Source organism: Labeo rohita, chromosome 19, assembly GCF_022985175.1.
Source record: "Labeo rohita strain BAU-BD-2019 chromosome 19, IGBB_LRoh.1.0, whole genome shotgun sequence".
Taxonomy (NCBI): domain Eukaryota; kingdom Metazoa; phylum Chordata; class Actinopteri; order Cypriniformes; family Cyprinidae; genus Labeo; species Labeo rohita.
Window position 1 is genome coordinate 15,252,999 of NC_066887.1, and position 27,267 is coordinate 15,280,265.

At 36.5% G+C, this 27,267-nt stretch overlaps 1 protein-coding gene across 2 annotated transcripts; it reads left to right on the forward strand.

The window, feature by feature from the left end:
- Nucleotides 1–23: 23 nt before the first annotated feature.
- si:ch211-250g4.3 (A-kinase anchor protein 9) lies at nucleotides 24–27,074 on the forward strand. Of its 2 annotated transcripts, none has more exons than XM_051136707.1 (3): nucleotides 24–7,473; nucleotides 8,889–23,179; nucleotides 24,025–27,074. In XM_051136707.1, exons 1-3 carry the CDS (start codon nucleotides 24–26, stop codon nucleotides 26,905–26,907), a joined length of 24,624 nt encoding a protein of 8,207 aa, XP_050992664.1. In that variant the 3' UTR covers nucleotides 26,908–27,074. The 2 variants fall into 2 exon arrangements, with proteins under 2 accessions (XP_050992664.1, XP_050992665.1); XM_051136708.1 differs by lacking the exon at nucleotides 24,025–27,074 and adding an exon at nucleotides 23,393–23,765 and having other exon boundaries at nucleotides 8,889–20,899.
- The last annotated feature ends 193 nt before the right edge of the window (nucleotides 27,075–27,267 follow it).

Sequence of the window (27,267 nt, forward strand, 5' to 3'; positions counted from 1 at the left end):
ATGTACAAGTCCAAACCGATGTGATGGATTATGTAGGAAAATATCAGATGATCTTGACTATGGAGGAGCTGGATAAAGAGCGACAAGCTCTGGAATATTTGAAGGAAGACTTACTTGCACAAAAAACTAGAATTGAGAGACAACTGGCAGAAATAAAACTGAGCAAGGATAAACTGTCGCTCAAAGAAGCCACACTGCAAACTTCAACAAAAAACGCAGCAGACATGGAGTACCAATTAGAGCTGCGAAAACAGGAGCTCGAACGAACTGAAAATAAGATGGAACAGACAAAGCTAGAAATACAGAAAGGATGGGATAACCTGCAGGCTGAGATTGAAGAAAGCAGAGAAAAAGAAGACATGGTAAGAACAGAATTAGAAAAAGTGAGAGATGTCCTAAATCAATTCAGAAAGGATATAGAAAAACAAAAGCAAACCATGGAGGCTGACCTAAAAGACAAATTTGCTAGAGAACTAGAAGACATAGAAGCTCAGCGAAAAAGGATAGAGGATGAAAAGAGAACATTAGAGGACATGAAATATGTGCTGCAAAAAGAGTCTAGTGATATTGAGAGGTTAAAACAGGATGTGCAGGAAGAAAGACAGAATATGGAGAAATGGGCAGAGCAGCTGAAACAAGAGAGGGAGGAACTAGAAAAGAAAGTGCGCAATATGCAACAAATACAAGCAGAGATGGTGAGAGAAAATGAACTTATTTTACAACAAAAAGATGATTTTGAGAATGATAAGAAGGAAATAAAGAAAAGAGAAAATGAACTGCAGCAAATGCAGGCTGATCTTAACAGACAACATCAAGAGATGCAGGATATTCAGAATATAGTTTTCATTCAAAAAAGTGAATTACAGAAGAGCCAAGATGAAATAGCCGAAAAGCTAAAACAGGTGGATGACATCAGGCAGTTCACACAAAATGAAAAAGACAATCTTGACAGAGAGAGGGCGGCTATAATGGAACAGAAGCAGCAGATGGAGAGAAACATGACAGATGCCTTAAACAGAGAACTTGAAAATGTAGAGCTTGTGAAAAAAGAGGTACTAAATGAGAAGCGACTTATTGAGGACTGCAGAATAACTTTAATGAGAGATATAGAAGATCTGGAGCAAAAGAAAATCAATTTGGAGAGACAGGCAGAGGAGATAAAATTGCAAAGACAAAGTTTTGAAGAAGAAAAAGACAAGTTGGAACACACTGAATCTGTGCTGCAAAGAGTAGCTGAACATACTGAGAAGCTAAGACAAGAGACACTAGCTGAAAGAGAGAAACTTAAAAACACTGCTGTACAACTTCAGAAAGAGAGAGATGCCATTGTGACTCTTGCAGAGGAGACAAAAAGACAAAGAGAGGACCTGGACAAAATGCAAGCTGATACAGAAAAGCAGGAATCAGCATTTGAGATATTAAAAGCCATGAAGGCTGATCTGAGAAGAGAAGCTGGTGTCATTGAAAATTTAAGGCAAGCTGTTCAAAATGACATACAACACATAAAAGATATGGAAGCCAGAATTCGAAAAGAAAGACAAAACACTGATAGTCTAGTTGAAGAGACTGAAAAGAGGTCAAAAGCTCTAGATGAGATGCGCATGGAAGTTGAAAAAGAAAAGCGGTATGTTGAGTCTGAGAGAGATGTGCTAGAACAGGAAAAGTCTAAGCTCAGAGATCTCAAAGATGATTTTGCTCAGCAAAAAGAACAGAACTTTATTATACTGGCAGAGATACAGAAAGAAAGACACAATCTTGAGCAGCTGAGTGAAACCATCTCAAATCAAAGGCTCGTTGTTGAAAATGATAAAGAAAATTTAAGACTGAGAGAAAATGAACTAAAACAAAAAGAAGCAGAGACTGAAAACAAACAAAAACAAATAGATGAGTTGAAGAGCAGTTTAAGAATGGAGCAGATGCAAGCTGACCAAGCTCAACAAAGGACAGTTGCACATGAAAAAATAGAATATGTTAAGACTGCGAGAGATAGAGAATTGACAGAGAGACAGGAAATGGAGAATTTGAGAGAAGAATTAAGGGTGGAACATGAAAATGTGGAGCTCCAAAAGAAAAATTTAGCTGAACAAAAGGAAGTATTTGAAAGCCGAATGAAATCTCTGGAAATGGATAAGGAAGACATAGAGAAAAATAAAGCCAAACTGCACAAAAAATTTGAAAACTTGCAGTTTCAGAGGCAATCTTTTGAGAAAGAGATGCAGCAGGTGAGAGCTGCGCTTCAGAAAGAGGCTGACAATATTGAGAGAATAAAGAAAGAGGTGGTAGCTGAAAAGCAGAGTATAAAAGACATGGCAGTTCAAATTCAACATGAGGGAGATGAAAGAAAAGAAGCTCTGGAGAGGATGCGCCTTGAGCTAGAAAAACAAAAGCAAGCTATTGAGACTGAAAAAGATATACTAAAAAAACAGAAGTCTGAAGTGGAGAAAAGCAAAACTGAGATAGCTAGAGCAAAAGAAGATCTTGCTGAAAAGAGAAAAATGAATGATATTAATCAGTCAGAGATGGAGAAGCAGAAAAATTCCCTTGAGCAAATGGAACATGATATTAAAATAGCGAAGGACAGTTTGAGACACCAAGAAAGTGAACTGAATATACGTACATCACAACTTTATGCACAACAAAAAGAAATAGAAGAGATTCAGGATATTATCATGAAAGAGAAGAATCAGCTTAATGAAAGACAGGCTGAAATAGAAAAGCAAAAGAGAGAATTAGAGAATGTGATGAACAGACTCGAGAAAGAGAGGATTGTCGTAATGGATGAGAGACAAAGAGTGAATGACATGCAACTAGACCTGAAGAGGGAAAGTGAAACAGTGGAGCTGATGAAACAAGAAGTTCTCAGAGAAAAAGAATCTATTGAAAACAGTAGAAAAATACTAAACAGAGATCTAGAGGATATAAACGAAAATAGAACCATCTTAGCTGAGGAGTTTGAGACCTTAAACTATCAGAAACAATTGATTGGCAAAGAAAGGGATGGACTTTATAAGATCAAAACTGAGCTCCAACAAGAAAAGGAAAATATTGCTAAACTAAGGCAAGATATAGAAAAGGACAGACAGAAGGCTGAGGAAATGGCGATCAAACATCAAAAAGAAAAGGAAGATATAGAGACTTCATTTGCCAGCGTAAGATCAGAGGAAGCAGATCTAAGAAAACAAAAACAAAAACAAACAACTGAATCTGATAGAGACACTCTTGAAATGGAAAAGTCTGACCTAGAGAAAACTAAGACAGAGATAGCCAGAGCCAAAGAAGATCTTAAGAACCAATTTGAATCACATAAAAGACAAAATGAGGTAATACTGGCTGAGATACAGAAAGAGAAACACATTCTTGAGCAGTTAAGAATGAACATATCAAGACAGAGAGATGATCTAGAAAAAGACATTGAACAAACAAGTTACAAACATGCAGAGCTGCAAAGTCTAAAAATGGAAATCCAGAAACAGCAAACAGAGATAGACGAGCAGAAGGTAATAATTTCAATTGAGCAGAGTGGGCTGAACGACTTAAAAGCTCAAATAGATCAACAAAAAAAAGAGACAGATGAAACCAAAGAACAAATAAGAAAGGAGAGGGATGATATTGAGAGGGAAAGAGCAGAAATAATGAATCAAAAACAACATATGGAGGTAAATTTGAGACAAGAACTTAAAATGGAGAGTGAAAAGTTAAAGGAAAGGAAAAGCATAAAAACAGATATGGATAATTTGGAACAAACAAAGCTTGATGTAGTGAAAGAGTTGGAGAATATTAAGCTTCAGAAACAAATGATTGAGGATGAGAAAGACAAGATTGAGCAGATAAAAGCTGAGTTAAAAAAAGAAGCTGAATATGTTGAGAAGATAAAACTAGACACACAAAATGACCGACAGAAGCTTATGGAAGCAACAACCCAGCTTAAGAAAGATAGAGACAATGTTGAGAATCTTGCAGATGAAATTGGCAAGAAAAAAGTGGAATTAGAAAACATACATCAGGAAATTGAATTGCAAAGGAAAGCAAATGAGTCTAATAAACAGATGCAGGAAAGGGCTCAACTTGAGCTGAAGAAAACTATGACGGATATAGCAAGAGCGAAGGAGGATCTTGAAAACCAGCTTGTTGAAGAAAGAGAAAAGAACAAGATCGCACTAGCAGAAATACAGAAAGAAAAAGACATGCTTCTTCTACTGAGAGACAGTATTTCAGAGCAACAGGATAACATTGCAAATGAGAGAGAACAAATGAGACTGAGAGAGACTGAACTTGAACAACTCCAAACTCTGATTAATACACAGTTAGATGAAATGGAAGCCACACGAAAAGCTCTCACAATGGAAAAAGAAAGATTTGAAGAGAAGAAAATTGAAATAGATCAAAAACAAAGAAAAGTAAATGAAATCCTGGAATTTACAACAGGAGAAAAGGCTTATCTTGAGAAAAAGAAATCTGAAATGATAGCACAGAAACACCAAATAGAGACTGAGCTGGAGCTCTTTAGGGAAGAACTGAACAATGAAAAAGAATTAATTGAGGAAAGAACTCAAATGTTGAAAACACACATGGCTGATATAGAAGAAAAAAGAGCAGCCCTAGAGAGAGAGGTTAAGGAGCTTGAATATCATAAAACAGGTATTCAAAGTGAGAAGGATGATGTAGAACTGAAGAAGACTGAGCTGCAAAGACAAACTGAAGATATGAGAAAGTTAAAAGAAGAAGTACAAAATGAGAGACAGAGTTTGGAAAAGATGACTGAAGAACTTCAGAAAGAGAAAGAAGATATTGTTCGTCTTGCTGAAGATACAAAGAGAAAACATGCAATTCTGGATGAAATGAAAGCTGCAAATGAGTCTTCAATGGCAGATCTACAAAGAGAGAAAAGCATTCTTGAGCAAATGAGAGTGAACATCTCCAAACAAACTGATGATTTTGAAAACGAGAAAGAGAAATTGAGACTTAGAGAAGATAAACTAGAGAAACTACAAGCAGAGATTCATAAACAACAGAGTGAAATTAATGAGGAAAAGAACAACATTGAAAGTGAAAGAGCTGCAATGATCAGCCAGGTGACAGATATGCAACAAAAATTAATGAATGTACACAGAGATTCAGAGAGTCTGAAACATGAAAGAGAGGCTTTTAAGAATGAGAAGGAAATGATGAAACATATGAAAGCTGACCTGCAAAGAGAAGCACAAGAAAATGAGAAGATCAAACTAGAGATGCAACATGAAAGACAAAGGCTGGATGAAATGGCAGCTCAACTCCAGAAAGAGAGAGAAGATATCAACAATCTCATTGAGGAGACAAAAAGAAAAGGCATGGTCTTGGATGAAATGAACAGAGAAATTGAAGTTAAAACTAAAGCGACTCAATCTGATAAAGACATGCTTGATAAGGAAAAACATGATCTGGAGAAAATCAAAAGTGAACTTGCTAAAGCTAAGGAAAATCTTGAAAAAGAAAGAGAAAAGCAAAGAATCATACAGGCAGAGACACAGAAAGAAAGAAACAACCTAGAGGAGATGAATGAGACCATCATAAGACAAATACATGATATTAAAAATCAAGAGGAACAACTGAGAAAAAAACAGCTTCAGCTTGAGCAATTGCAAACTGAAATTCAGAATCTGCAAAGAGAAATTGACAATGACAGAAACATTACAATAAAAGAGAGAAGTCAGCTTGATCTGAGACAATCTGAGTTAGACAAACAACAGACAGAAGTGGACAAAATGAGGAATGAGAGAAGACAACTAGATGAAGATAAAAAAGAGATGGAAAAACAGAAACAGCAACTGAAGAAAGAAAGAGATGATGTAGACCAAAGCAGAAATGATCTGATTGAAGACTTAAAGGTGATGAAACTTCAGAAACAAGAGTTTGAAGACGAGAAGAGCAAGTTAGAACAGATGAAGACTGAGCTACAAAGACAAGCTGATGATATGAAGAAACTAAAAGAAGAAACACAAAATGAGAGACAGAGTTTGGAAAAGATGACTGAAGAACTTCAGAAAGAGAGAAAAGATATTGTTCATCTTGCTGAAGATACGAAGAGAAAACAAGAGATGCTGAATGAAATGAAAGCTGCAAATGAGTCTTCAATGGCAGATCTACAAAGAGAGAAAAACAATCTTGAGCAACTGAGAGTGAACATCTCCAAACAAACTGATGATATTGAATATGAGAAAAAGAAAATGAGACACAGAGAAAATGAACTACAGCAACTACAAGCAGAGATTCATAAACAACAAAGTGAAATTAATAAGGAAAGTGCTGCAATGATCATGGAAAAACAGAACATGATGACTGAGCTGAAAAAGAAGTCTGAAGATGTTGAGCTTCAGATGAAGGAGATATTGACCAAAAAGGAAATACAGGAAAATGACAGAAAACAGCTGGAGAGAGACATGGAAAATCTGCAACAAAAACTAGTTAATGTAGACAGAGATTCAGAGAGTCTGAAACTTGAGAGAGAAGCTTTGGAGAATGAGAAGGAAGTGATAAAACAGATCAAAACTGACCTGCAAAGAGAAAGACAAGAGATTGAGAAGATCAAACTAGAAACACAACATGAAAGACAAAGGCTGGATGAAATGACAGCTCAACTCCAGAAAGAGAGAGAAGAAATCAATGATCTTATTGAGGAGACAAAAATAAAAGACATGGTCTTGGATGAAATGAACACAGAAATTGAAGTGAAAACTAAAGCCATTCAATCTGAAAGAGACATGCTTCAGAAAGAAAAACATGATCTGGAGAAAATCAAAAGTGAACTTGCTAAAGCCAAGGAAGATCTTGAAAAAGAAAGAGAAAATCATGGAATCATACAGGCAGAGATACAGAAAGAGAGAAACAACCTAGAGAAGATGAATGAAACCATCACAAGACAAATACATGATATTAAAAATCAAGAGGAACAAATGAGACAAAAACAGCATGACCTCCAACAACTGCACACTGAAATTCAAAATCAGAAGCAGGAACTTGAGCAACTGCAGAGTGAAATTCAGAATCTGCAAAGAGAAACTGACAATGACAGAAACATTATGATAAAGGAGAGAAGCCAGCTTGATCTGAGACAATCTGAGCTAGACAAACAACAGACAGAAGTCAATGACATTATGGAAAAAATGATGAATGAGAGAAGACAACTAGATAAAGATAAACAAGAGATGGAAGAACAAAAACAGCAACTGCAGAAAGAAAGAGATGATGTAGACCAACGCAAAAAAGATCTGGATAAAGACCTAAAGGTGATGACACTTCAGAAACAAGAGTTTGAAAATGAGAAGAGCAAGTTAGAACAGATGAAGATTGAGCTGCAAAGAGAAGCTGATGATATGAGAAAGATAAAAGAAGAAACACAAAATGAGAAACAGAGTTTGGAAAAGATGACTGAAGAACTTCAGAAAGAGAGAGAAGATATTGTTCATCTTGCTGAAGATACAAAGAGAAAACATGAGGCTCTGGATGAAATGAAAGCTGCAAATGAGTCTTCAATGGCAGATCTACAAAGAGAGAAAAATAATCTTGAAAATGAGAAAGATGAAAAAATGAGAGAGAAAAAATAAGACTCAGAGGAGATGAACTACAGCAACTACAAGCAGAGATTCATAAACAACAAAGTGAAATTAATAAAGAAAGAGCAGCAATGATCATGGAAAAACAGGACATGATGACTGAGCTGAAAAAGAAGTCTGAAGATGTTGAGTTTCAGATGAAGAAGGTATTGACTGAAAAGGAAATGCTGGAAAATGACAGAAAACAGATGGAGACAGACATGGAAAAACTGCAACAAAACCTATTTAATGTAGACAGAGATTCAGAGCGTCTAAAACTTGAGAGAGAAGCTTTGGAGAATCAGAAAGAAGTGATAAAACAGATCAAAACTGACCTGCAAAGAGAAAGACAAGAGACTGAGAAGTTCAAACTAGAAACACAACATGAAAGACAAAGGCTGGATGAAATGACAGCTCAACTCCAGAAAGAGAGAGAAGAAATCATTGCTCTTACTGAGGAGACAAAAAGAAAAGGCATGGTCTTGGATGAAATGAACACAGAAATTGAAAATAAAACTAAAGCCATTCAATCTGATACAGACATGCTTGAGAAAGAAATACATGAACTGGAGAAAACTAAGCATGAACTTGCTCAAATCAAAGAAGATCTTGAAAAGCAATTTGCTGAGCAAACTGAAAAGAAAGAAATCATACTGGCAGAGACACAGAAAGAGAGAGACACCCTAAAGGAGATGAATGAGACCATCACAAGACAAATACATGATATTAAAAATCAAGAGGAACAAATGAGACAAAAACAGCATGAGCTTGAGCAACTGCAAACTGAAATTCAGAATCTGCAAAGAGAAACAGACAATGACAGAAACATTATAATAAAACAGAGAAGCCAGCTTGATCTGAGACAATCTGAGCTAGACAAACAACAGACAGAAGTGGATGACATTATGGAAAAAATGAGGAATGAGAGAAGACAACTAGATAAAGATAAACAAGAGATAGAAGAACAAAAACAGCAACTGAGGAAAGAAAGAGATGATGTAGGTCAAAGCAGAAAAGATCTGGATGAAGACCTAAAGGTGATGACACTTCAGAAACAAGAGTTTGAAGACGAGAAGAACAAGTTAGAACAGATGAAGATTGAGCTGCAAAAAGAAGTTGATGATATGAGAAAGCTAAAAGAAGAAACACAAAATGAGAAAAAGAGTTTGGAAAATATGACTGAAGAACTTCAGAAAGAGAGAGAAGATATTGTTCATCTTGCTGAAGATACAAAGAGAAAACAAGAGATGCTGAATGAAATGAAAGCTGCAAATGAGTCTTCAATGGCAGATCTACAAAGAGAGAAAAGCAATCTTGAGCAAATGAGAGTGAACATCTCCAAACAAACTGATGATATTGAAAATGAGAAAGAGAAAATAAGACTCAGAATAGATGAACTACAGCAACTACAAGCAGAGATTCATGAACAACAAACTAAAGTGGAAAAGGTAAAGAGCAACACTGAGCATGAAAGAGCAGCAATGATCATGGAAAAACAGGACATGATGACTGAGCTGAAAAAGAAGTCTGAAGATGTTGAGCTTCAGATGAAGGAGGTATTGACTGAAAAGGAAATACTGGAAAATGACAGACAACAGCTGCAGAGAGACATGGAAAATCTGCAACAAAAGCTATTTAATGTAGACAGAGATTCAGAGAGTCTAAAACTTGAGAGAGAAGCTTTGGAGAATCAGAAAGAAGTGATAAAACAGATCAAAACTGACCTGCAAGGAGAAACACAAGAGATTGAGAAGATCAAACTAGAAACACAACATGAAAGACAAAAGCTGGATGAAATGACAGCCCAAATCCAGAAAGAGAGAGAAGAAATCAATGATTTTATTGAGGAGACAAAAAGAAAAGGCATGGTCTTGGATGACATGAACACAGAAATTGAAATTAAAACTAAAGCCATTCAATCTGATAGAGACATGCTTGAGAAAGAAAAACACAATCTGGAGAAAATCAAAAGTAAACTTGCTAAAGCCGAGGAAGATCTTGTAAAAGAAAGAGAAAAGCAAGTAATCATACAGGCAGAGATACAGAAAGAGAGAGTCAACCTAGAGGAGATGAATGAAACCATCACAAGACAAATACATGATATTAAAAATCAAGAGGAACAACTGAGACAAAAACAACATAAACTTGAGCAACTGCAAACTGAAATTCAGAATCTACAAAGAGAAACTGACAATGACAGAAACATTATAATAAAAGAGAGAAGTCAGCTTGATCTGAGACAATCTGAGCTAGACAAACAACAGACAGAAGTCAATGACATTATGGAAAAAATGAGGAATGAGAGAAGACAACTAGATAAAGATAAACAAGAGATGGAAGAACAGAAACAGCAACTGAAGAAAGAAAGAGATGATGTAGACCAAAGCAAAAAAGATCAGGATGAAGACCTAAAGGCGATGACACTTCAGAAACAAGAGTTTGAAGACGAGAAGAACAAGTTAGAACAGATGAAGATTGAGCTGCAAAAAGAAGCTGATGATATGAGAAAGCTAAAAGAAGAAACACAAAATGAGAGACAGAGTTTGGAAAAGATGACTGAAGAACTTCAGAAAGAGAGAGAAGATATTGTTAATCTTGCTAAAGATACAAAGAGAAAACGTGATATTCTGGATGAAATGAAAGCTGCAAATGAGTCTTCAATGGCAGATCTACAAAGAGAAATTAATAAGGAAAGAGCTGCAATGACTATGGAAAAGCAGGACATGATGACTGAGCTGAAAAAGAAGTCTAAAGATGTTGAGCTTCAGATGAAGAAGGTATTGACTGAAAAGGAAATACTGGAAAATGACAGACAACTGTTCGAGAGGGACATGGAAAAGCTGCAACAAAAAATAGTTAATGTAGACAGGGATTCAGAGAGCCTGAAACTTGAGAGAGAAGCTTTGGAGAATGAGAAGGGAGTGATAAAACAGATCAAAACTGACCTGCAGAGAGAAAGACAAGAGATTGAAAAGATCAAACTAGAAACACAACATGAAAGACAAAGTCTGGATGAAGTGAAAGCTCAGCTCCAGAAAGACAGAGAAGAAATCAACAATCTCACTGAAAACATTAAAAAGAAGAGAGATATTCTGGATGAAACCTACACTGAAACACAAAGGGAACAAGAAGCAATTGAGAAAGACAAAGAATTGATAAGAAGGGAATGGTCTGACCTAGAGAAAACCAAAGCTGAGATGTCTCAAAGCAAGGAAGAGCTTAAAAAACAGATTTCTGACCAAAAACAAGAGATACAACAAGAGAGAAACATGCTTGAACAGATGAGTAAGAAAATAACAAGAGAAAAATTGGCTCTTGAAGGTGAAAAGGAAAAGTTAAGAATAAGAAAAGAAGAACTTGAAAAAATGCAGGCAGACATCAAAAGACAACAAGAAGATATTGATCACCTGAGGTTTGGCATAACAGAAGAGAGTCTGCTTGAGAAGTCAGCGGCCGAAATGGTTCTTCAACAGAGTGACGTAGATGTAGTCAAGTCTTTAACAGACAAAGAAATGTCAGATCCAGACAGACAAAGTGTCTTGACAGAGCAGATGCTGAAAATGGATTTAAAAGATGCATTAAAAACAGATGTTGAGAGCCAAAAGTCATACTTACCTGAAGTTGAGGATAAATTACCTAATAAACAGGAGATAATGTTAGATAAGAAGTTTATTGAAGATGAAAAGGACAAGCTGGAAAAGATGAGAGCTGAACTGCAAAGAGAAGCAGATCAAATTAAAAAGAAAAAGGAGGACACGCAGAACGAAGGACAGAAGCTAGAAGAAATGGCAGCTCAACTTCAGGAAGAGAGAAGAAGTCTTGAACGTCTTAATGAGGAGATTAATATTCAGAAGTTTAATCAGCAAAAGCAAGCAACTGCGTTTGAAATGGAGAAGACTGATTTAGAGAAAATCAAAACAGAAATCGCTGAAGCCAACAAACTTCTTACAGAACAGCAGGAAAAGAATGAGATGACAATAGAAGAAATGCGGAGAGAGAGAGACACTCTTGAGGAAATGAGGGTGAACATCTCAAGACAAGTAGAGACTATTAAAAAAGAGAATGAAAGTCTTTCTTGCAGAGAAAGTGAACTTGCAAAGCTGCAGGAAGACATTTTACAACAACAAGAAGAAATGGATGAACTGAAAAACACAATCATAATAGAAATGCGTCAACTGGACCAGAGACAAACTGACATTGATCAATTACAGCGAGAGGTTGATGATCTAATGGAATTCACAAAGACAGAAATGACCAACGTAGAAAGAGAAAGAGTCGAAATGATGGCACAGAAGAGAAATATAGAGAGAGGCATGGTCAGTCTAGAGGAAGAAAAGGAGACCTGTGAACAACTGAGGCTAAAATTACTTGAGGAAAAGGATAGGGTTGAAAAAGACAGAGAACTGTTGACCAAAAATTTGGATCATATGGAGAGTCAGAAAATGGATATCGAGAAGGAATTGAAGAATCTAAAAGATGAAAAAGAAACCATTGAAAATAAAAAGGAGGAACTAGAGAGGATGAAAACTGACCTTCAACAACAAGCTGAAGACTTGGAGAAACTATCTGAGAAGACAAAGAATGAAAGACAGGTGGCAGAAGAGATGGGAGCCAAATTTAAAAAGCAATTAGACATCAGTGGTATTCCAGCGGACAAACAGGCAGAAGAGCTCATGGATCAGAAAGAGAAGCAAAGAAAGGAAATTCAGTCTGCCAAAGACTTGCTTCAAGAAGAAAGATCTGAGCTGGAGAAAGCCAAGGCAGAGATAAACCAAGCCACGAAAGAACTAGATAGACAAAGAACTGACTTACAGAGAGAGAAAGACATTCTGAAACAAATGAGTACAAATAACTTGGCACAAATAGCTCAAATTGAAGATGAGAAGGAAAAAATACAACGCAAAGAGAATGAACTAGAACAAATGAGAGAAGAACTTCAAAATAAAGAAAAAGAATTGGATGACATGAAAAACAACATAATGAAAGAAAAAGCTGATATGGAAAATCTGGAACAAATGAGAGCTGAATTGACTAGAGGCTTGGAAAACCTCCAAACTGAGAAACAAGCTTTTAAAAATGAGCAAGATAAACTCGAAAAGAAGAGAGAAGATATTGAAAAGTCAAAGCTAGAAGTTCAGAAAGAAAGGCAGAGAGCTGCAGAAGAGTTAGAAAAAGAGAGGCAACAATTTGCTAAGGAGATCAAAATTAAAAATGACACCCTGGATGAAATACAAGCTGAGATAGAAAGACAGAAACAAGCCATTGCTGTACATAAAGCGATTGTTACAAAGGAGGAGATGGATCTGGAAAAAACCAAGGAACACTTCAAAAGACAATCCGAGGAGAGTGACATCACACGTGCAGACCTGCAGAAAGAGAGAGATACTCTTGATCAGATGAGTGTAGAGATCTTAAAGCAAAAACATGACCTGGAGAGAGAAAGAGGTGAACTGTTAGAGCAGCGTCAGCTGATGGAGACACTAAAGAAGGACATTCAGAATGTGGAACAGCTAAGGAAAGAGCTTTTGGATGAAAAGGAATTGATTGAGAAAAACAGAACGCAACTGAAACAAGACATAAATGACATTGAACAAAATAAATCAAATCTGCATAACGAATTAGAGGAAATAAAAGTTCAAAAACAGGATATTCAAGATGAAAGAGCTCAACTAGAGCGAATAAAAGCTGAGTTAGCAAAAGAAAGAGAAGCAAATGATGAAATGCTGAGAGAGGCTAAAAAAGAAATGGAGAATTATGAAGAGATCAAATCAAATATTCTAATCCAGAAAGAAGAGTTTGAGACTAAAAGACAGTCAGAAGTAGAGGAACTCATGGTTATGAGAGCTGAAATACTCAAACAGAAAGAGGAATTAGAGGACAAGATGCAAAAAACTAAACTTGAGATGAAAGAACTGAAGCTTCTTCAGGATGAAACTGATGGCAAGAGGAAAGATCTTGATTACAAGATGAGACAGGCAGCAAGAACGAGAGATGAGCTGGAGAAAATGAGAGCTGATATTGAAAGTGCAAATGAGAAACTTGAAATGGAGAGGGTCATGTTAAGTATAAAGCGTGATGAGATGGAGCGATTGAAAGCTGAAGAACAACAAGCGGAAGAAGAACTACAACCTCATATAGAAGAAAGAAGTCGAGATCGGGAAGGAAAAGAAGAAATAAACACCAAGATACAGAGGCTTATTCAAGAAGCTGAAAAGACTAGGGAAATTGCTTGGAGAACACAACATGACGTGGAAGGAAGAATGCAGACAGATGTTAATGTTCAACCAGATTCAGAGGTAAGGCAAGAAATGAGTGCTTACATCCAGAGCCTGATCCAGGAAATTGAGCAGAGAGGAGAGGATGTCAGAGAGGATCTTAGAAGAATGAAAGATGAAGTCAAGGCTGCTAGAAAAGAAAGATTTGAACTGGAGAACATGAGGCTGGAAGTTGAAGCCATGAAACAGAGCATGAAAGAATCCTATGAGCAACAGAACAATGAGATACAAAAAGAGAAGCAACATATTGAGAGTACCAAAGTCTTGCTGAGCAGAGAGCGAAATGATCTTGAGCAAAATAGAGCTGATTTGGAGAGACAAAAACAAGAAATGGCATTGGACAAACAAAAACTCCAAGATGAAAATGAACTGCTGCAGAAAGAAAATGTTGACATGAAGAAACAATATGAAATTCTCAAAAGCCTTCTAGAAGAAACAACCAGAGAAATCGCAACAGTTAAACTTCCCAGGAGAGATTCAGAGGAATTAATGGAGAAAATGGAAGCATTAAGCATGGATGACCAGCAAGAAGAGAGTGAGAGTCAGACAGATAAAGTTAAGAGACAAACAGACAAACTGACAGAGTTGAAGGCTGAGCTGGATCAACAGCAGGTAGAACTTGAGAAAACTAAAGCAGACTTAAAACATCAGATGGACGAGCTAGAAAACATGAAGTCTGAGATATTAAAACGTGAAAAGGACACAAGAGAGGAGGAGTTCATGGACATACAGAGACAGAGAGAAGTCCTAGAAACAAGGATTCAGAAAATGATGCATGAGAAGGGAGAACTGGAAGTCTTAAGGTCTGAGATAGTCCTAGAAAAGAAAGATCTGGACCAGAAGATGAAACAAGTGACCAGAAAGAGGGATGAGATGGAGAAAATAAAGACTGAGATAGCAAAGGCCAGAGAGGAGATCAACAGAGACAGGCAGGAGCTGGAAATACTCAGGAATGATGTTCAAAGTGCAAGAGAGGATTTTGAACTATTGGTGGAGAAAACTGTGAATCTAGAAGATGAAGAAAGTACCAACGCTGATATCCAAAGACTGATTTTAGAGGTTGTGAAAATCAGGGAAATGGTGAGAAATCTAAAAGTTGACATGGAGAGCAGGATGAAGGAAAGTAAAGTGGTGAGTGATGAAAAGGAAAACTTCAAGTCTGAAATCCAGAGGCTCATTCAGGATATTGGACAAATACGGGAAAATCTTGGAAGCCTTAGAGAAGAGATTGAAACCACCAGAAGAGACAAGAATGAATTGGAGAAGATGAGGGCAGAACTTGTAGAGAAGCAACGGGAGGAAGAAAGCATGAGAGAAATGCTGCAGAAGGAAAGAGAAGAACTGGAGCAGCTGAAGGATGAGATAAACAGAGAAAAAGAGGATATGGAGACCAAAAAAGAGATGGTTAAGGTAGGATTAACTACAGAAAAAACTGAAGAGTTTAAGGACACAAGAAAGAACAAGGAAGAACTGCAAATGGTCACTGAGGAACTCTTGAGAAACAAGAGTGATCTGGAACAGCTCAAAAGAGATATACAAAACCTGAGGCAAACCATGGATAAAATGGAAACACTGCATGAAAAGAAAAGGGCTGAACTGGCAGGCATTACTTCTGAAATAAAGAGGGGAGAGCAGATACTGGAGAAGCAGAAACATGAGTTGGAAGAGAAGGGTTGGATTGTTAAAGAAATAGAGAAAAAGAAAAATATTCTTGAAAAGATCAATTTGGAAATTCTGAGGAAGCGAGAAGATAAAGAAAAAGAAATGGATATTTTAAGGCAAGAGAAGCAAGAGCTGGAGCTCTTTAGAGGTGAACTACAGAGACAGAGAGTTGATGTTGAATCTTCAAAACAAGCTTTGATCACGGAGAGGGATCGGTTAGAAGATGAACAAGCTGAAATCAGTCGACAAAGGCATGACATGAGTGCTGCCATGAAGGCCTATGATGTGGAACAGGAAAATCTAGAAAAGATGAGGAATGAACTAGAAAATGAGAGGGCTAAACTTAATGAAAAACTCCATGAAGCCAGAAAAATGGAGGAGAAACTACAGGAGATGAAGAATGAACTATACAAAGAAAAGATGCAAGTGGAAGAAATAAAGCAGATGGTCATTACAGAGAGACAGGTGATTGAACAAGAGAAAGCTGAGCTTCAGAATAAGTCAGAGATCACTGATAAACTCATTCAGGAAGCAAACAATGAGAGAGACAAATTAACAGACCTCAGTCTAAAACTTCAAACACAAAGAGAAGATATAGAAAATATAATCACAGAAATAGAGACCAAGAAGAACGATCTCAATAAAATGAGTGCAGAACTTCAAGATGATAAGATGCAACTGAAAAATGACAGGGATGTTTACGAAAGGGAAATGACACATCTGCAGCTTCAGAGGGAAGCGTTAGTGGGAGAAACAGAGAACCTGGAAAGAAAAACCTTACAGCAGAAAGAACAAGATGAGATGACGAAACAAGACATTAAAAATCAGAAAGAGGCTCTAGAGCAAATGAAGGTGGACGTTCTGAAAGAAAGAGATGATATTGACAAAGAGAAGAAAAATGTACAATCAGAAAAACAAAAACTGGATACACTTCAAGGAGAACTGCAACGAAAGGAAAGTGTGCTTGAAAACAAAGTGAAAACTTTCATGGAAGAGCAGCAACAGCTGAAACAGACTCAAGATGAAATCTACAAAATCAAGAAGGAGATTCAAGAGGAGGAGGCTGAAATTCAAGAGGAGAGACAGCGATTAATGGAAATGGGTGAAACAATGACAAGAGAACACAATGAATACAGAGAACTGACTGCAGAAGTACAGAAAGAAAAAGAGCAGATTGAAATCAGCAAAAAGTTGATGGATCAAGAGAAGGCTGATCTTGAAAACATGAAAAATGATCTGGAGAAGCAACTAAGACATGAAAAACAGAACGTACAAGATGAGAAGAGTGCACTAGAACAGATAAGAACAGAATCCGAAGAGATCCAAAATGTTATCAAGAAGGAAAGAAAGGATCAAGAGAAATGCTGGCTGGAGATTGAAGGTGAAAAGCAAAGAGTGGAGAAAGAAATGGAAGAATTATTGCAAATGAGGGTTGACCTGGAGAGAACAAAAGTAGAAATCAAAAAGGATAATCAACAACTTCAAGATGATAAATTTGATCTTGAAAAGACAAAGGCTGAGATAAGAGAAATTAAAATCCAACTAGATAAAGACAGAGAAGAAATTAACTGTTTGTCTGAAGAGACTGAAATGAAAATGAAGGACCTTGATGTGATGAAGAAGGAGATGGAGAGACAAAAGCAAGAATTCGAGAGAACAAAAGTGATGCTTGAAAAGGAAAAGACAGAAATTGACCAACAAAAGAAAGACTTTGAAAACCAAATGATGGACCAGATTAAGCAGACACAAAAGGACAGACTGGCCCTTGAGGAGATGAAGGAAGAACTTCTTCGTGAAAAACAAGAAACAGAGGAAGAGAGGAATAACTTGGTGACTTTAAGAAGCAAACTAGAAGTTTTAAGAGTAGAGATACAGAACGAGCAAAATGAAAATGAAATTTTGAAGAAGAAACTTATTTTGAAAAAATCAAACATTGACGAATGGCAGGTTAAGTTACTCAACCAGCAGCGACAGAATGATCAAACCAGTGAGGAACACAAGAAAGAGAGAGAAGATCTGAAAAAACAGAGGTTTGAAATTGAACAGCAGAAACAGATTTTGGAGCTTAACATCATAAAAATGAATGAGGAGAAGCAAAAACTTCAGAATGATAAGGAGGAAATGGAAAACACAAAATACATCACCACCAAAGAAAGGGATAAGGTTGAACAAATGCAAGGTGAGATACAAAGTCAGATCCAGTCAATGGAACTACAAAAGCAACTCATGCAAGACAAGCAGAATGCTCTTGAGGAAAAAGAGCTGAACATACAGAGGAAGGAAAAGGAAGTAGAAAGAAGAAACACAGAATTAGATGAAATCGCTGCTCAGCTTCACATTGAACAGGAACATTTAGATAATATTCTTGAGGAAACCAATAAGAGACAACATGCCCTTGAAGTAATGCAGGTTGATGTAGAACTGCAAAAACAAGAAAATAATAAAGACTTTGAGTTGCTTAAGAAGATACGGCATGCAATAGACAACGAGAGGATAGAAATTAAGCAGGAAAAGGATGATCTGCAGATCTGGACTAAACAACAGAGAGATAAGGTTCAAGTCCAGTTAGAAGAGCTAGAGAAAGAAAGAGAAAAACTGGAAACAATGAAAACAGAGCTTCTTACTGAGAGAGAACAAATTGAAAAAGTGAAAGCTAATATAAATAGGGCAAATGGTGAAATAGAGACAGTGAGACAAAGAGTGATAATTGAGAAGAATGAACTGGAGCAGAGAGAGAGATATATTATTGAGCAGCAGCAAAGACTGGATCAAAGTGTAAGAGAGATAACTGAAGAAAGAAATGAAATGGATAAGATGAGGATTGAACTAGAAACTGAGAGACAACAAATGGAAGATGACATGAGGACTATTGTTGAGCAGGAAAAAGAACTTGCACACCTGAAAGATGAAATACATAGAGAAAAACAAGACATTGATGAAAACAGGAACATGGCTAACAAGTTAATGAAAGATCTGGAAATCACAAAAGCCAAGCTGTCGGAACAACAAGAAGAAATCCAAACTGAAGCAGAAAAACTCCAAGAGGAAAGAAAACTTGTTGAGCAGACAAAATCTGAGGTGCAGAATGAAGCTGAACATCTGAAAAACGTCTCAGAAGAGATCAAAAGGGAGCAAGAAAAAATGGAGACAAGGGAGGCCCACCTTAAAGAAATGATGGAGCAATGTGCCAATACCGTGGAAGAAACCAAGAGAAAAAAGAGTGAACTAGAAAAGACTATTGAGGATATAGAAGAGAAAAATGAAATGATTAAGACTGAGAAAGACAGTCTGGAAAAAGACAGAAATAACATTGAAAAGGAAAGAGAAGATTTACAAAGACAAGCTGATGACCTGAAGATGCACATGACAGAACAAAAAGAAAAAGAAGAGATCACTAAAAGATCAATGCACGACGAGAAAAAGCTTCTTGAGGAAAAGGCTAGAGAAATTCTGAGACAGACAGAAGAAATAGAGAAAGAAAAAGAGGACATGATGAAGAAGTGGAATGAGCTGGATGCTCTTCAGAAGAACATACAAAAACAAAGAGATGAAGTGGAAGAAATCAAATATGAGTTACAGACTGAAAAGACTGAGATAAATCAACAGCAGCAAAGACTGGAGGAGAGTATAAGAGCTGTTGATGAAGAGAGAAGAGACCTGGAGAACATCAGGCATGAATCTGAAGAATACAGACAACAAATGGAAGAAGAGATAAGAGTAAAAGCAAATACGGAGAAGGAGAAACTTGATCAGTTGAAGACTGACCTGGAAAGACAGAAAACTGAAATAGACCATGAGCAGAAGAAAACAGATGATGACAGAAAGATGATTGAACAGGAAAGAAATGACCTGGAGAAGATGCGGTCTGAAATAATGTTACACAGTAAGCAAATAGAAGAAGAGAGATCAGAACTTGACAGCAAAATAAAACAGATTGATCAAGAAATATGTGACACTGAGAAGAGCAGAGAAATTGTACAGAAATTATTGGCTGAGGTGGAAGAACAGAAAAACGATATTAAACTCCATGAAGAACAACTTCTACTTGAGAGACAAAAGATCACTGATGAAAAAGATTTTCTGGCTCAAATAAAGACTGAACTGGAAAGGGAAAACGAACGAATCAGAAACATGGAAGAGGAAATAAAGAATGAGAGAGAAACACTGAAAGAAATGGAAGCTCATCTAAAAAAAGAAAAGGAAGAAATTGAGAGTGTTGCTGAAGAAACAAATAGGCGAAAAGAAGATCTGGAAAATATGAGCACAAACATAAACGAACAAAAGCAAGAACTGAGAAAATACAGAGAGCTTCTAGAGCTGGAGAAAGATGAAATGAACAATAAATGGACACAGTTACAACAGAGAATTGATGAATTTGATACCCAAGTAAGACAACAGAAGGAAAAAGATTTAATGAAACAGGAGGAGATGGAAGAAGAAAGAAAACATCTAGAACACACCGAAGTCAAGATCCTGGAACTGAAAGCTAAAGCTGAGCAGGAACATCAAGACATAAGCCTAAAATTACATGAGCTGAACACACTGCAAGAACATATTATGAAAGAAAAAGAGAAAGATGAAGAAATGAGAGTAAAAACAAAGATGGAGAGAGAAGAACTTGATCAGATAAAGAGGGAACTGGAACGAGAGAAAACTGAAATGAACAATGACAGGAAGATGATTGAACAGGAAAGAAACGGCCTACAGAAGATGAAGTCTGAAATAGTGACACAAAGAGAACAAATGGAAGACATGAGAGAAGCAATCAAACTAGAAAGATCAGCACTAGACCAGAAAAGGCAAGAGATTGACCTAGAAAAGGATGAAATTGAAAAGAACAAAGAAATAGCTCAGAAATTAATGGATGAAGTAGAAGAGCAGAGAAATTATATTAAACTCCAGAATGAAGAACTTGACCTTGAAAGACAAAAGATCACTGATGAAAAACATCTTGTAGGTCAAAGTAAGACTGAACTGCAAAAAGAGAGTGAACAAATCAAATACATGGAGGAGGACATAAAGAAGGAGAGAGAAACACTAAAGGAAATGGAAGCTCAACTACAAAAAGAAAAGGAAGAAATTGAGAGTGTCACTGAAGAAACAAAGAGAAAGAAAGAGGATCTGGAAAAAATGAACACAGACATAATTGAACAAAAACAAGAGCTGAATAACTGCAGAGACCTTCTAGAACAAGAAAGAGAAGAAATAAATCAGAAATGGACACAGTTACAACAGAGAATTGTTGAATTTGATGCTCAAGTCAGTAAACAGCAGGAAGATTATATGAAGGAACAGAAAAGGATGGAAGAAGAAAGAAAAAGTCTAGAAGAAACCAAAGCTAAGATCCTGGAGCTGAAGACCAAGGCTGAAAAGGAACAGATTATGGAAGAAAAAGTAAAAGAAGGAGAAATGAGAGCAAAAGTAAAGATGGAGAAGGAAGAACTTGATCAGATAAAGAGTGAACTGGAAAGAGAGAAAGCTGAAATAGATCAAGAGCAGAAGAAAATGGATGATGACAGAATGATGATTGAACAGGAAAGAAATTACCTGGAAAAGTTGAGGTCTGAAATAATGACAGAAAGAGAGCAAATGGAAAACGTGAGAGAAGCAATCAAACTAGAAAGATCAGCACTAGACAAGAAAATGCAAGAGATTGATCTAGAAAAGGATGAAATTGAAAAGAACAAAGAAATAGCTCAGAAATTAATGGATGAAGTAGAAGAGCAGAGAAATTATATTAAACTCCAGAATGAAGAACTCAACTTTGAAAGACAAAAGATCACTGATGAAAAATATCTTCTAGCTCAAAGTAAGACAGAACTGCAAAAAGAAAGTGAACAAATCAAATGCGTGGAGGAGGAAATAAAGAATGAGAGAGAAACACTGAAAGAAATGGAAGCTCATCTACAAAAGGAAAAGGAAGAAATTGAGAGTGTCACTGAAGAAACAAAGAGACAGAAAGAGGATCTGGAAAAAATGAACACAGACATAATTGAACAAAAACAAGAGTTGAAGAACTGCAGAGACATTCTAGAGCAAGAGAGAGAAGAAATAAACCATAAACAGATAGAGATACAAAAGAGAATTGATGAATTTGATACTCAAGTCAAAAAACAGAACGAAGAATATCTAACAGAACAAAAGGAAATGGAAGAAGAAAGAAAAGGTCTAGAAGAGACCAAAGGCAAGATCCTGGAGCTGAAGACTAAAGCTGAGCAGGAACATCAAGACCTAAGCCTAAAAATACAAGAGCTGAACACACTGCAAGTACAGATTATTGAAGAAAAAGAGCAACTACAAGAAATCAGAAACAAGGTTTTGAATGAAACAGCCACACTTGAGATGAGAGCTGCTGAGATAATTCAACAACAACAAACACTGGATGAGAATCTGAAAGAGGTTATATACGAGAAAAATGAACTTCATAGGAAGCAAAAGGAACTTCAGGCTGAAAGACAGAAAATGCAAGAGGAAATAAATACCAAAACTAGTGAACTAATCAGAGAAAAACAAGAAAATGAAATTAACAAGACCATAACAAACAAACTAAGAGAAGAGATGGACATCATGAAAGCTAAAATAGCTGCACAAGATGAAGAAATGCAAGCTGAAAAAGAAAAACTAAATGAAGAGAGAAAAGAATTTGAGGAATTACAGAGTGATTTAGAAAGAGAGAAACAAGACCTCACTATGAATAAAGACATCATGAATACACTAAAAGAGGAACTTCACCTGGAAAAGAAGAGGATGAATGAAGAGAGGGAAAAAATGGATGTGACCAGTAAGAAGTTTCAATTAGAGATACAGACAGACAAAGAGATAATTGCTAAAATGAAGGCCGAACTCCAAAGTGAGAATGATGAATTTAACTATATCAGAGAGGAACTGAGAAGGAAGAGAGAAGAAATGGAGAAAGAATGGGCAGCGATAGAAGCAGAAAAACAAACTATACAACAAAACAGCAATGAAATCTTGAGGCAAAGAGAATATACAGAGAAGGAAAAAGAGAGCATTTTGAAAAAGAAAGATGAACTGGAACAGCTTCAGACAGAAATCCTGAAACAGAGAACTGAATGTGAAAACTTTATTACAACAGAGAAACATTTGCTTGAAATGTTGAGAACTGAGTTAGATCATAAGCAGCAGGAGATGGAAGCTGACAGGAAGGTGATTGAACAGGAAAGAAAAGACTTGGAGAAGACAAAGTTTGAAAAAATGACACAAAAAGTGCAAATGGAGAAAGACCTGGAGGAGGAAATCAAATCAGAGAGAGTGGAAAAAGTCCAGAAAATGCAAGAGACTGGTTTAGAAAAGGATGAAATTGAAAAGATGAAAGAAATAGTTCAGAAACAAATGGATGAGGTGAGGGAACAGGGAAATTTTCTAAAACTTCAACAAGAGGAAACCAAACTTGAAAGACAAAGGATTAGTGATGAAAAATATTTTCTTGCTCAAACTAAGGCTGAACTGCAAAGAAAAAGTGAACATATTAGACACACAGAAGATGAATTAAAGAAGGAGAGAGAAACACTGAAAGAAATAGAAGCTCATCTACAAAAGGAAAAGGAAGAAATTGAGAGTGTCACTGAAGAAACAAAAAGACAGAAAGAGGATCTGGAAAAAATGAACACAGACATGAATGAACAAAAACAAGAGCTGAAGAACTGCAGAGACCTTCTAGAACAAGAAAGAGAAGAAATAAAACATAAGTGGACAGAGTTACAACAGAGAATTGATGAATTTGATGCTCAAGTCAATAAACAGAAGGAAGACAATATAAAGGAACAGAAAAAGATGGAAGAAGAAAGAAAAAGTCTACAAGAAACCAAATCTAAAATCTTGGAGCTGAAGACCAAAGCTGAAAAGAAACAGATTATGGAGGAAAAGGAGAAAGAAGAAGAAATGAGAGTAAAACCAAAAATGGAGCAGGAAGAACTTGATCAGATAAAGAGTGAACTGGAAAGAGAGAAAGCTGAAATAGATCAAGAGCAGAAGAAAATGGATGATGACAGAAAGATGATTGAACAGGAAAGAAATTACCTGGAAAAGTTAAGATCAGAAATAATGACAGAAAGAGAGGAAATGGAAAACATGAGAGAAGCAATCAAGCTAGAAAGATCAGCACTAGACCAGAAAATGCAAGAGATTGATCTAGAAAAGGATGAAATTGAAAAGAACAAAGAAAAGCTCAGAAATTAATGGATGAAGTAGAAAAGCAGAGAAATTATATTAAACTCCAGAATGAAGAACTCGACCTTGAAAGACAAAAGATCACTGATGAAAAATATCTTCTAGCTCAAAGTAAGACAGAACTGCAAAAAGAAAGTGAACAAATCAAATGCATGGAGGAGGACATAAAGAAGGAGAGAGAAACACTGAAGGAAATGAAAGCTCAACTACAAAAGGAAAAGGAAGAAATTGAGAGTGTCACTGAAGAAACAAAGAGACAGAAAGAGGATCTGGAAAAAATGAACACAGACATAATTGAACAAAAACAAGAGCTGAATAACTGCAGAGACCTTCTAGAACAAGAAAGAGAAGAAATAAATCAGAAATGGACAGGGTTACAACAAAGAATTGATGAATTTGATGCTCAAGTCAGTAAACAGCAGGAAGATTATATGAAGGAACAGAAAAAGATGGAAGAAGAAAGAAAAAGTCTAGAAGAAACCAAAGCTAAGATCCTGGAGCTGAAGACCAAGGCTGAAAAGGAACAGATTGTGGAAGAAAAAGAAAAAGAAGAAGAAATGAGAGTAAAACCAAAAATGGAGAAGGAAGAACTTGATCAGATAAAGAGTGAACTGGAAAGAGAGAAAGCTGAAATAGATCAAGAGCAGAAGAAAATAGATGATGACAGAAAGATGACTGAACAGGAAAGAAATTACCTGGAAAAGTTGAGGTCTGAAATAATGACAGAAAGAGAGCAAATGGAAAACATGAGAGAAGCAATCAAACTAGAAAGATCAGCACTAGACCAGAAAATGCAAGAGATTGATCTAGAAAAGGATGAAATTGAAAAGAACAAAGAAATAGCTCAGAAATTAATGGATGAAGTAGAAGAGCAGAGAAATTATATTAAACTCCAGAAAGAAAAATTCGACCTTGAAAGACAAAAGATCACTGATGAAAAACATCTTCTAGCTCAAAGTAAGACAGAACTACAAAAAGAAAGTGAACAAATCAAATGCGTGGAGGAGGAAATAAAGAATGAGAGAGAAACACTGAAGGAAACGGAAGCTCAACTACAAAAGGAAAAGGAAGAAATAGAGAGTGTCACTGAAGAAACAAAGAGACAGAAAGAGGATCTGGAAAAAATTAACACAGACATAATTGAACAAAAACAAGAGCTGAATAGCTGCAGAGACCTTCTACAACAAGAAAGAGAAGAAATAAATCTGAAATGGACAGAGTTACAACAAAGAATTGATGAATATGAACAGTCAAGGATGGAGTCTATGAAGAATGTTCTTGAGGAGACTAGAAAGAAAGAAGAAAAAATGGAAGAAATGGAAGAAAAACTTAAACAGGCTAGCAAGGAATATGAAGGTGTCCTAGAAGAAACAAACTGGAGAAGGAGTGAATTAGAGAAAATTATGTTGGATATATCACAACAAAATCAAAAGATTGAGACAGAGAAAGATCTTCTGAAGAAAGAGAAAAATAACATTGAAAAGGAAAGAGAAGATTTGCAAAAACAAGCTGATGATCTGAAGATGCACATGACAGAACAAAAAGAAAAAGAAGAGATCAGTAAAAGAGCAATGGATGATGAGAAGAACCTTCTTGAGCAGAAAGCCGGCGAAATCCTGAGACAGAGAAATGAATTAGAAAAAGAAAAAGAGGACGTGATGAAGAAGTGGAATGAGCTGGATGTTCTTCAGAAGAAATTACAACCAACAGCAGCAAATCAACAGCAGCAAAAACTGGAGGAAAGTTTAAGAGCTGTGAATGAGGAGAGGAGACATCTGGAGAACATGAGGTATGAATTTGAAGAATATAGACAACAAATGGAAGAAGAGATAAGAGTAAAAGCAAAGATGGAAAGAGAGGATCTTGATCAGATGATGGCCAAGATATTGATGGAACGAAAAGAAACTGAAAAGAGCAAAGATATGATAGACCTTCTAAAGAAGGAACTGGAGCAAACAAAAGCCAAACTGAATGCTCAAGAGGAGCAAATCAAACTGGAATTGCAAATTGTGCAAGATGAGAGGAAAGATCTGGAACAGTCCAAGGCTGAAATCAAGAGACAGACTGATGAAATAAAGATCATGAAAGAGCAGACGAGGACGAGAGACGAGAAGGAACATCCTTCTGCAGAAGAAACTGCCTTTGAAGAAAAACAGATACAAATAGATGAAGTCAACAGACTCTTGTCTGAGATTCAAAGGGAAAGGGAAGAACTTGAAAGAGACAAAAAAATATTTGAACATCAAAGAGAGGCACTGGATGAGATGAAGAGTAAACAACCGACACAGAGGCTAGAAGTTGTTTTGGTTAGTTCTGCTACACAAACATCTGATCTGGACAATATACCTGTAGGTGACATTTCAGCCCTTCGGGACCAAGTAGTTGAGGAACAAACAGACATTCCTAAGGGATATACAACTTTGATAACAAAAGGGAGGGAAGATGAATTAGAGAGAATGAGAGACCAGGAGGACACAGACCTCAAAATGAGAAGTGAAGAAACCAAAATGGACTCAAGCCGAGAGGACACTGCACTGACAACAGAATATAAATATATACCAGATCCAGCCATGCTCAGTAAAGATGAAACCGATGGCCTTGCTGGCATGCTGATGACTGAGAAGAAGGAACTAGAAAAGACAAGACTTGTTTTACAGAGAGATCAGAAAGAGATTGAGACAATGAGACAACACATTGACAGAGAGAAGAATAATCTGGAGAAATATAAAGCAGCTCTTGAGAAACAGTATGAAGAGATGGAGATACATAGACAGAATATGGAAAATGAAAGAGCTGAGTTAGAAATGACTCAAGATAAAATTAAGATGGACATGGAAAAAATTCTAATGGAGACCAAGAGAAAACAGGAGACAATAGAAAACATGGAAATCCAACTTCAGGAAAAGAAGAGAGAAACAGAAACAATCTCAGATGAGATGAAACAGAGACAAGAGGAGTTGGACTACATTAATACAGAGATAAAAAGAAAGAGACAAGAGATGGTTGACACTAAAGAAATGGAGGAACATGAGTTAACTGACTCACTTCCAGAAAGAAAGGAGTCTGTAAAAAGCGACGTGGAGGAAATACAGAACCAAAAGGAGGCATTAAGGAAGGAGAAGGATGAATCTGAAAAAAATACTTGCTGGACTGCAACAAGAGCAAATGAAAATGGAAATGCATCAGGCAATGTTGAAATCAGAAAGAAATGAACTGAGTAGAATGAGAGTCGATCTGGAGACACAAAAAGAGGAGCTTAGGCGTATGCAACAACATAGAGACTGAAAGAGACAAGCTGGAATCAAGGTTAAGGAGAGCAGAGGACATAGAGAGGCTTTTGGAGGACGTACTGAAAGAAAAGGAAAGGGTAGAAGAAATGGCAGCCCAACTTTCCAAAGAACAGGAAGAGTTTAAAATTATTATGAATGAGACAAATACAAGGATGGAGGAGATGAAATGGATTGAGGAGGAAATTAAAACAAAGCAGGAAGAATTGAAACACATTGAAGAACTGAAAACCATGAAAGATAGTGATATTCAAGAGTTTCTTCTGAGGAGAGCAGAATTTGAAA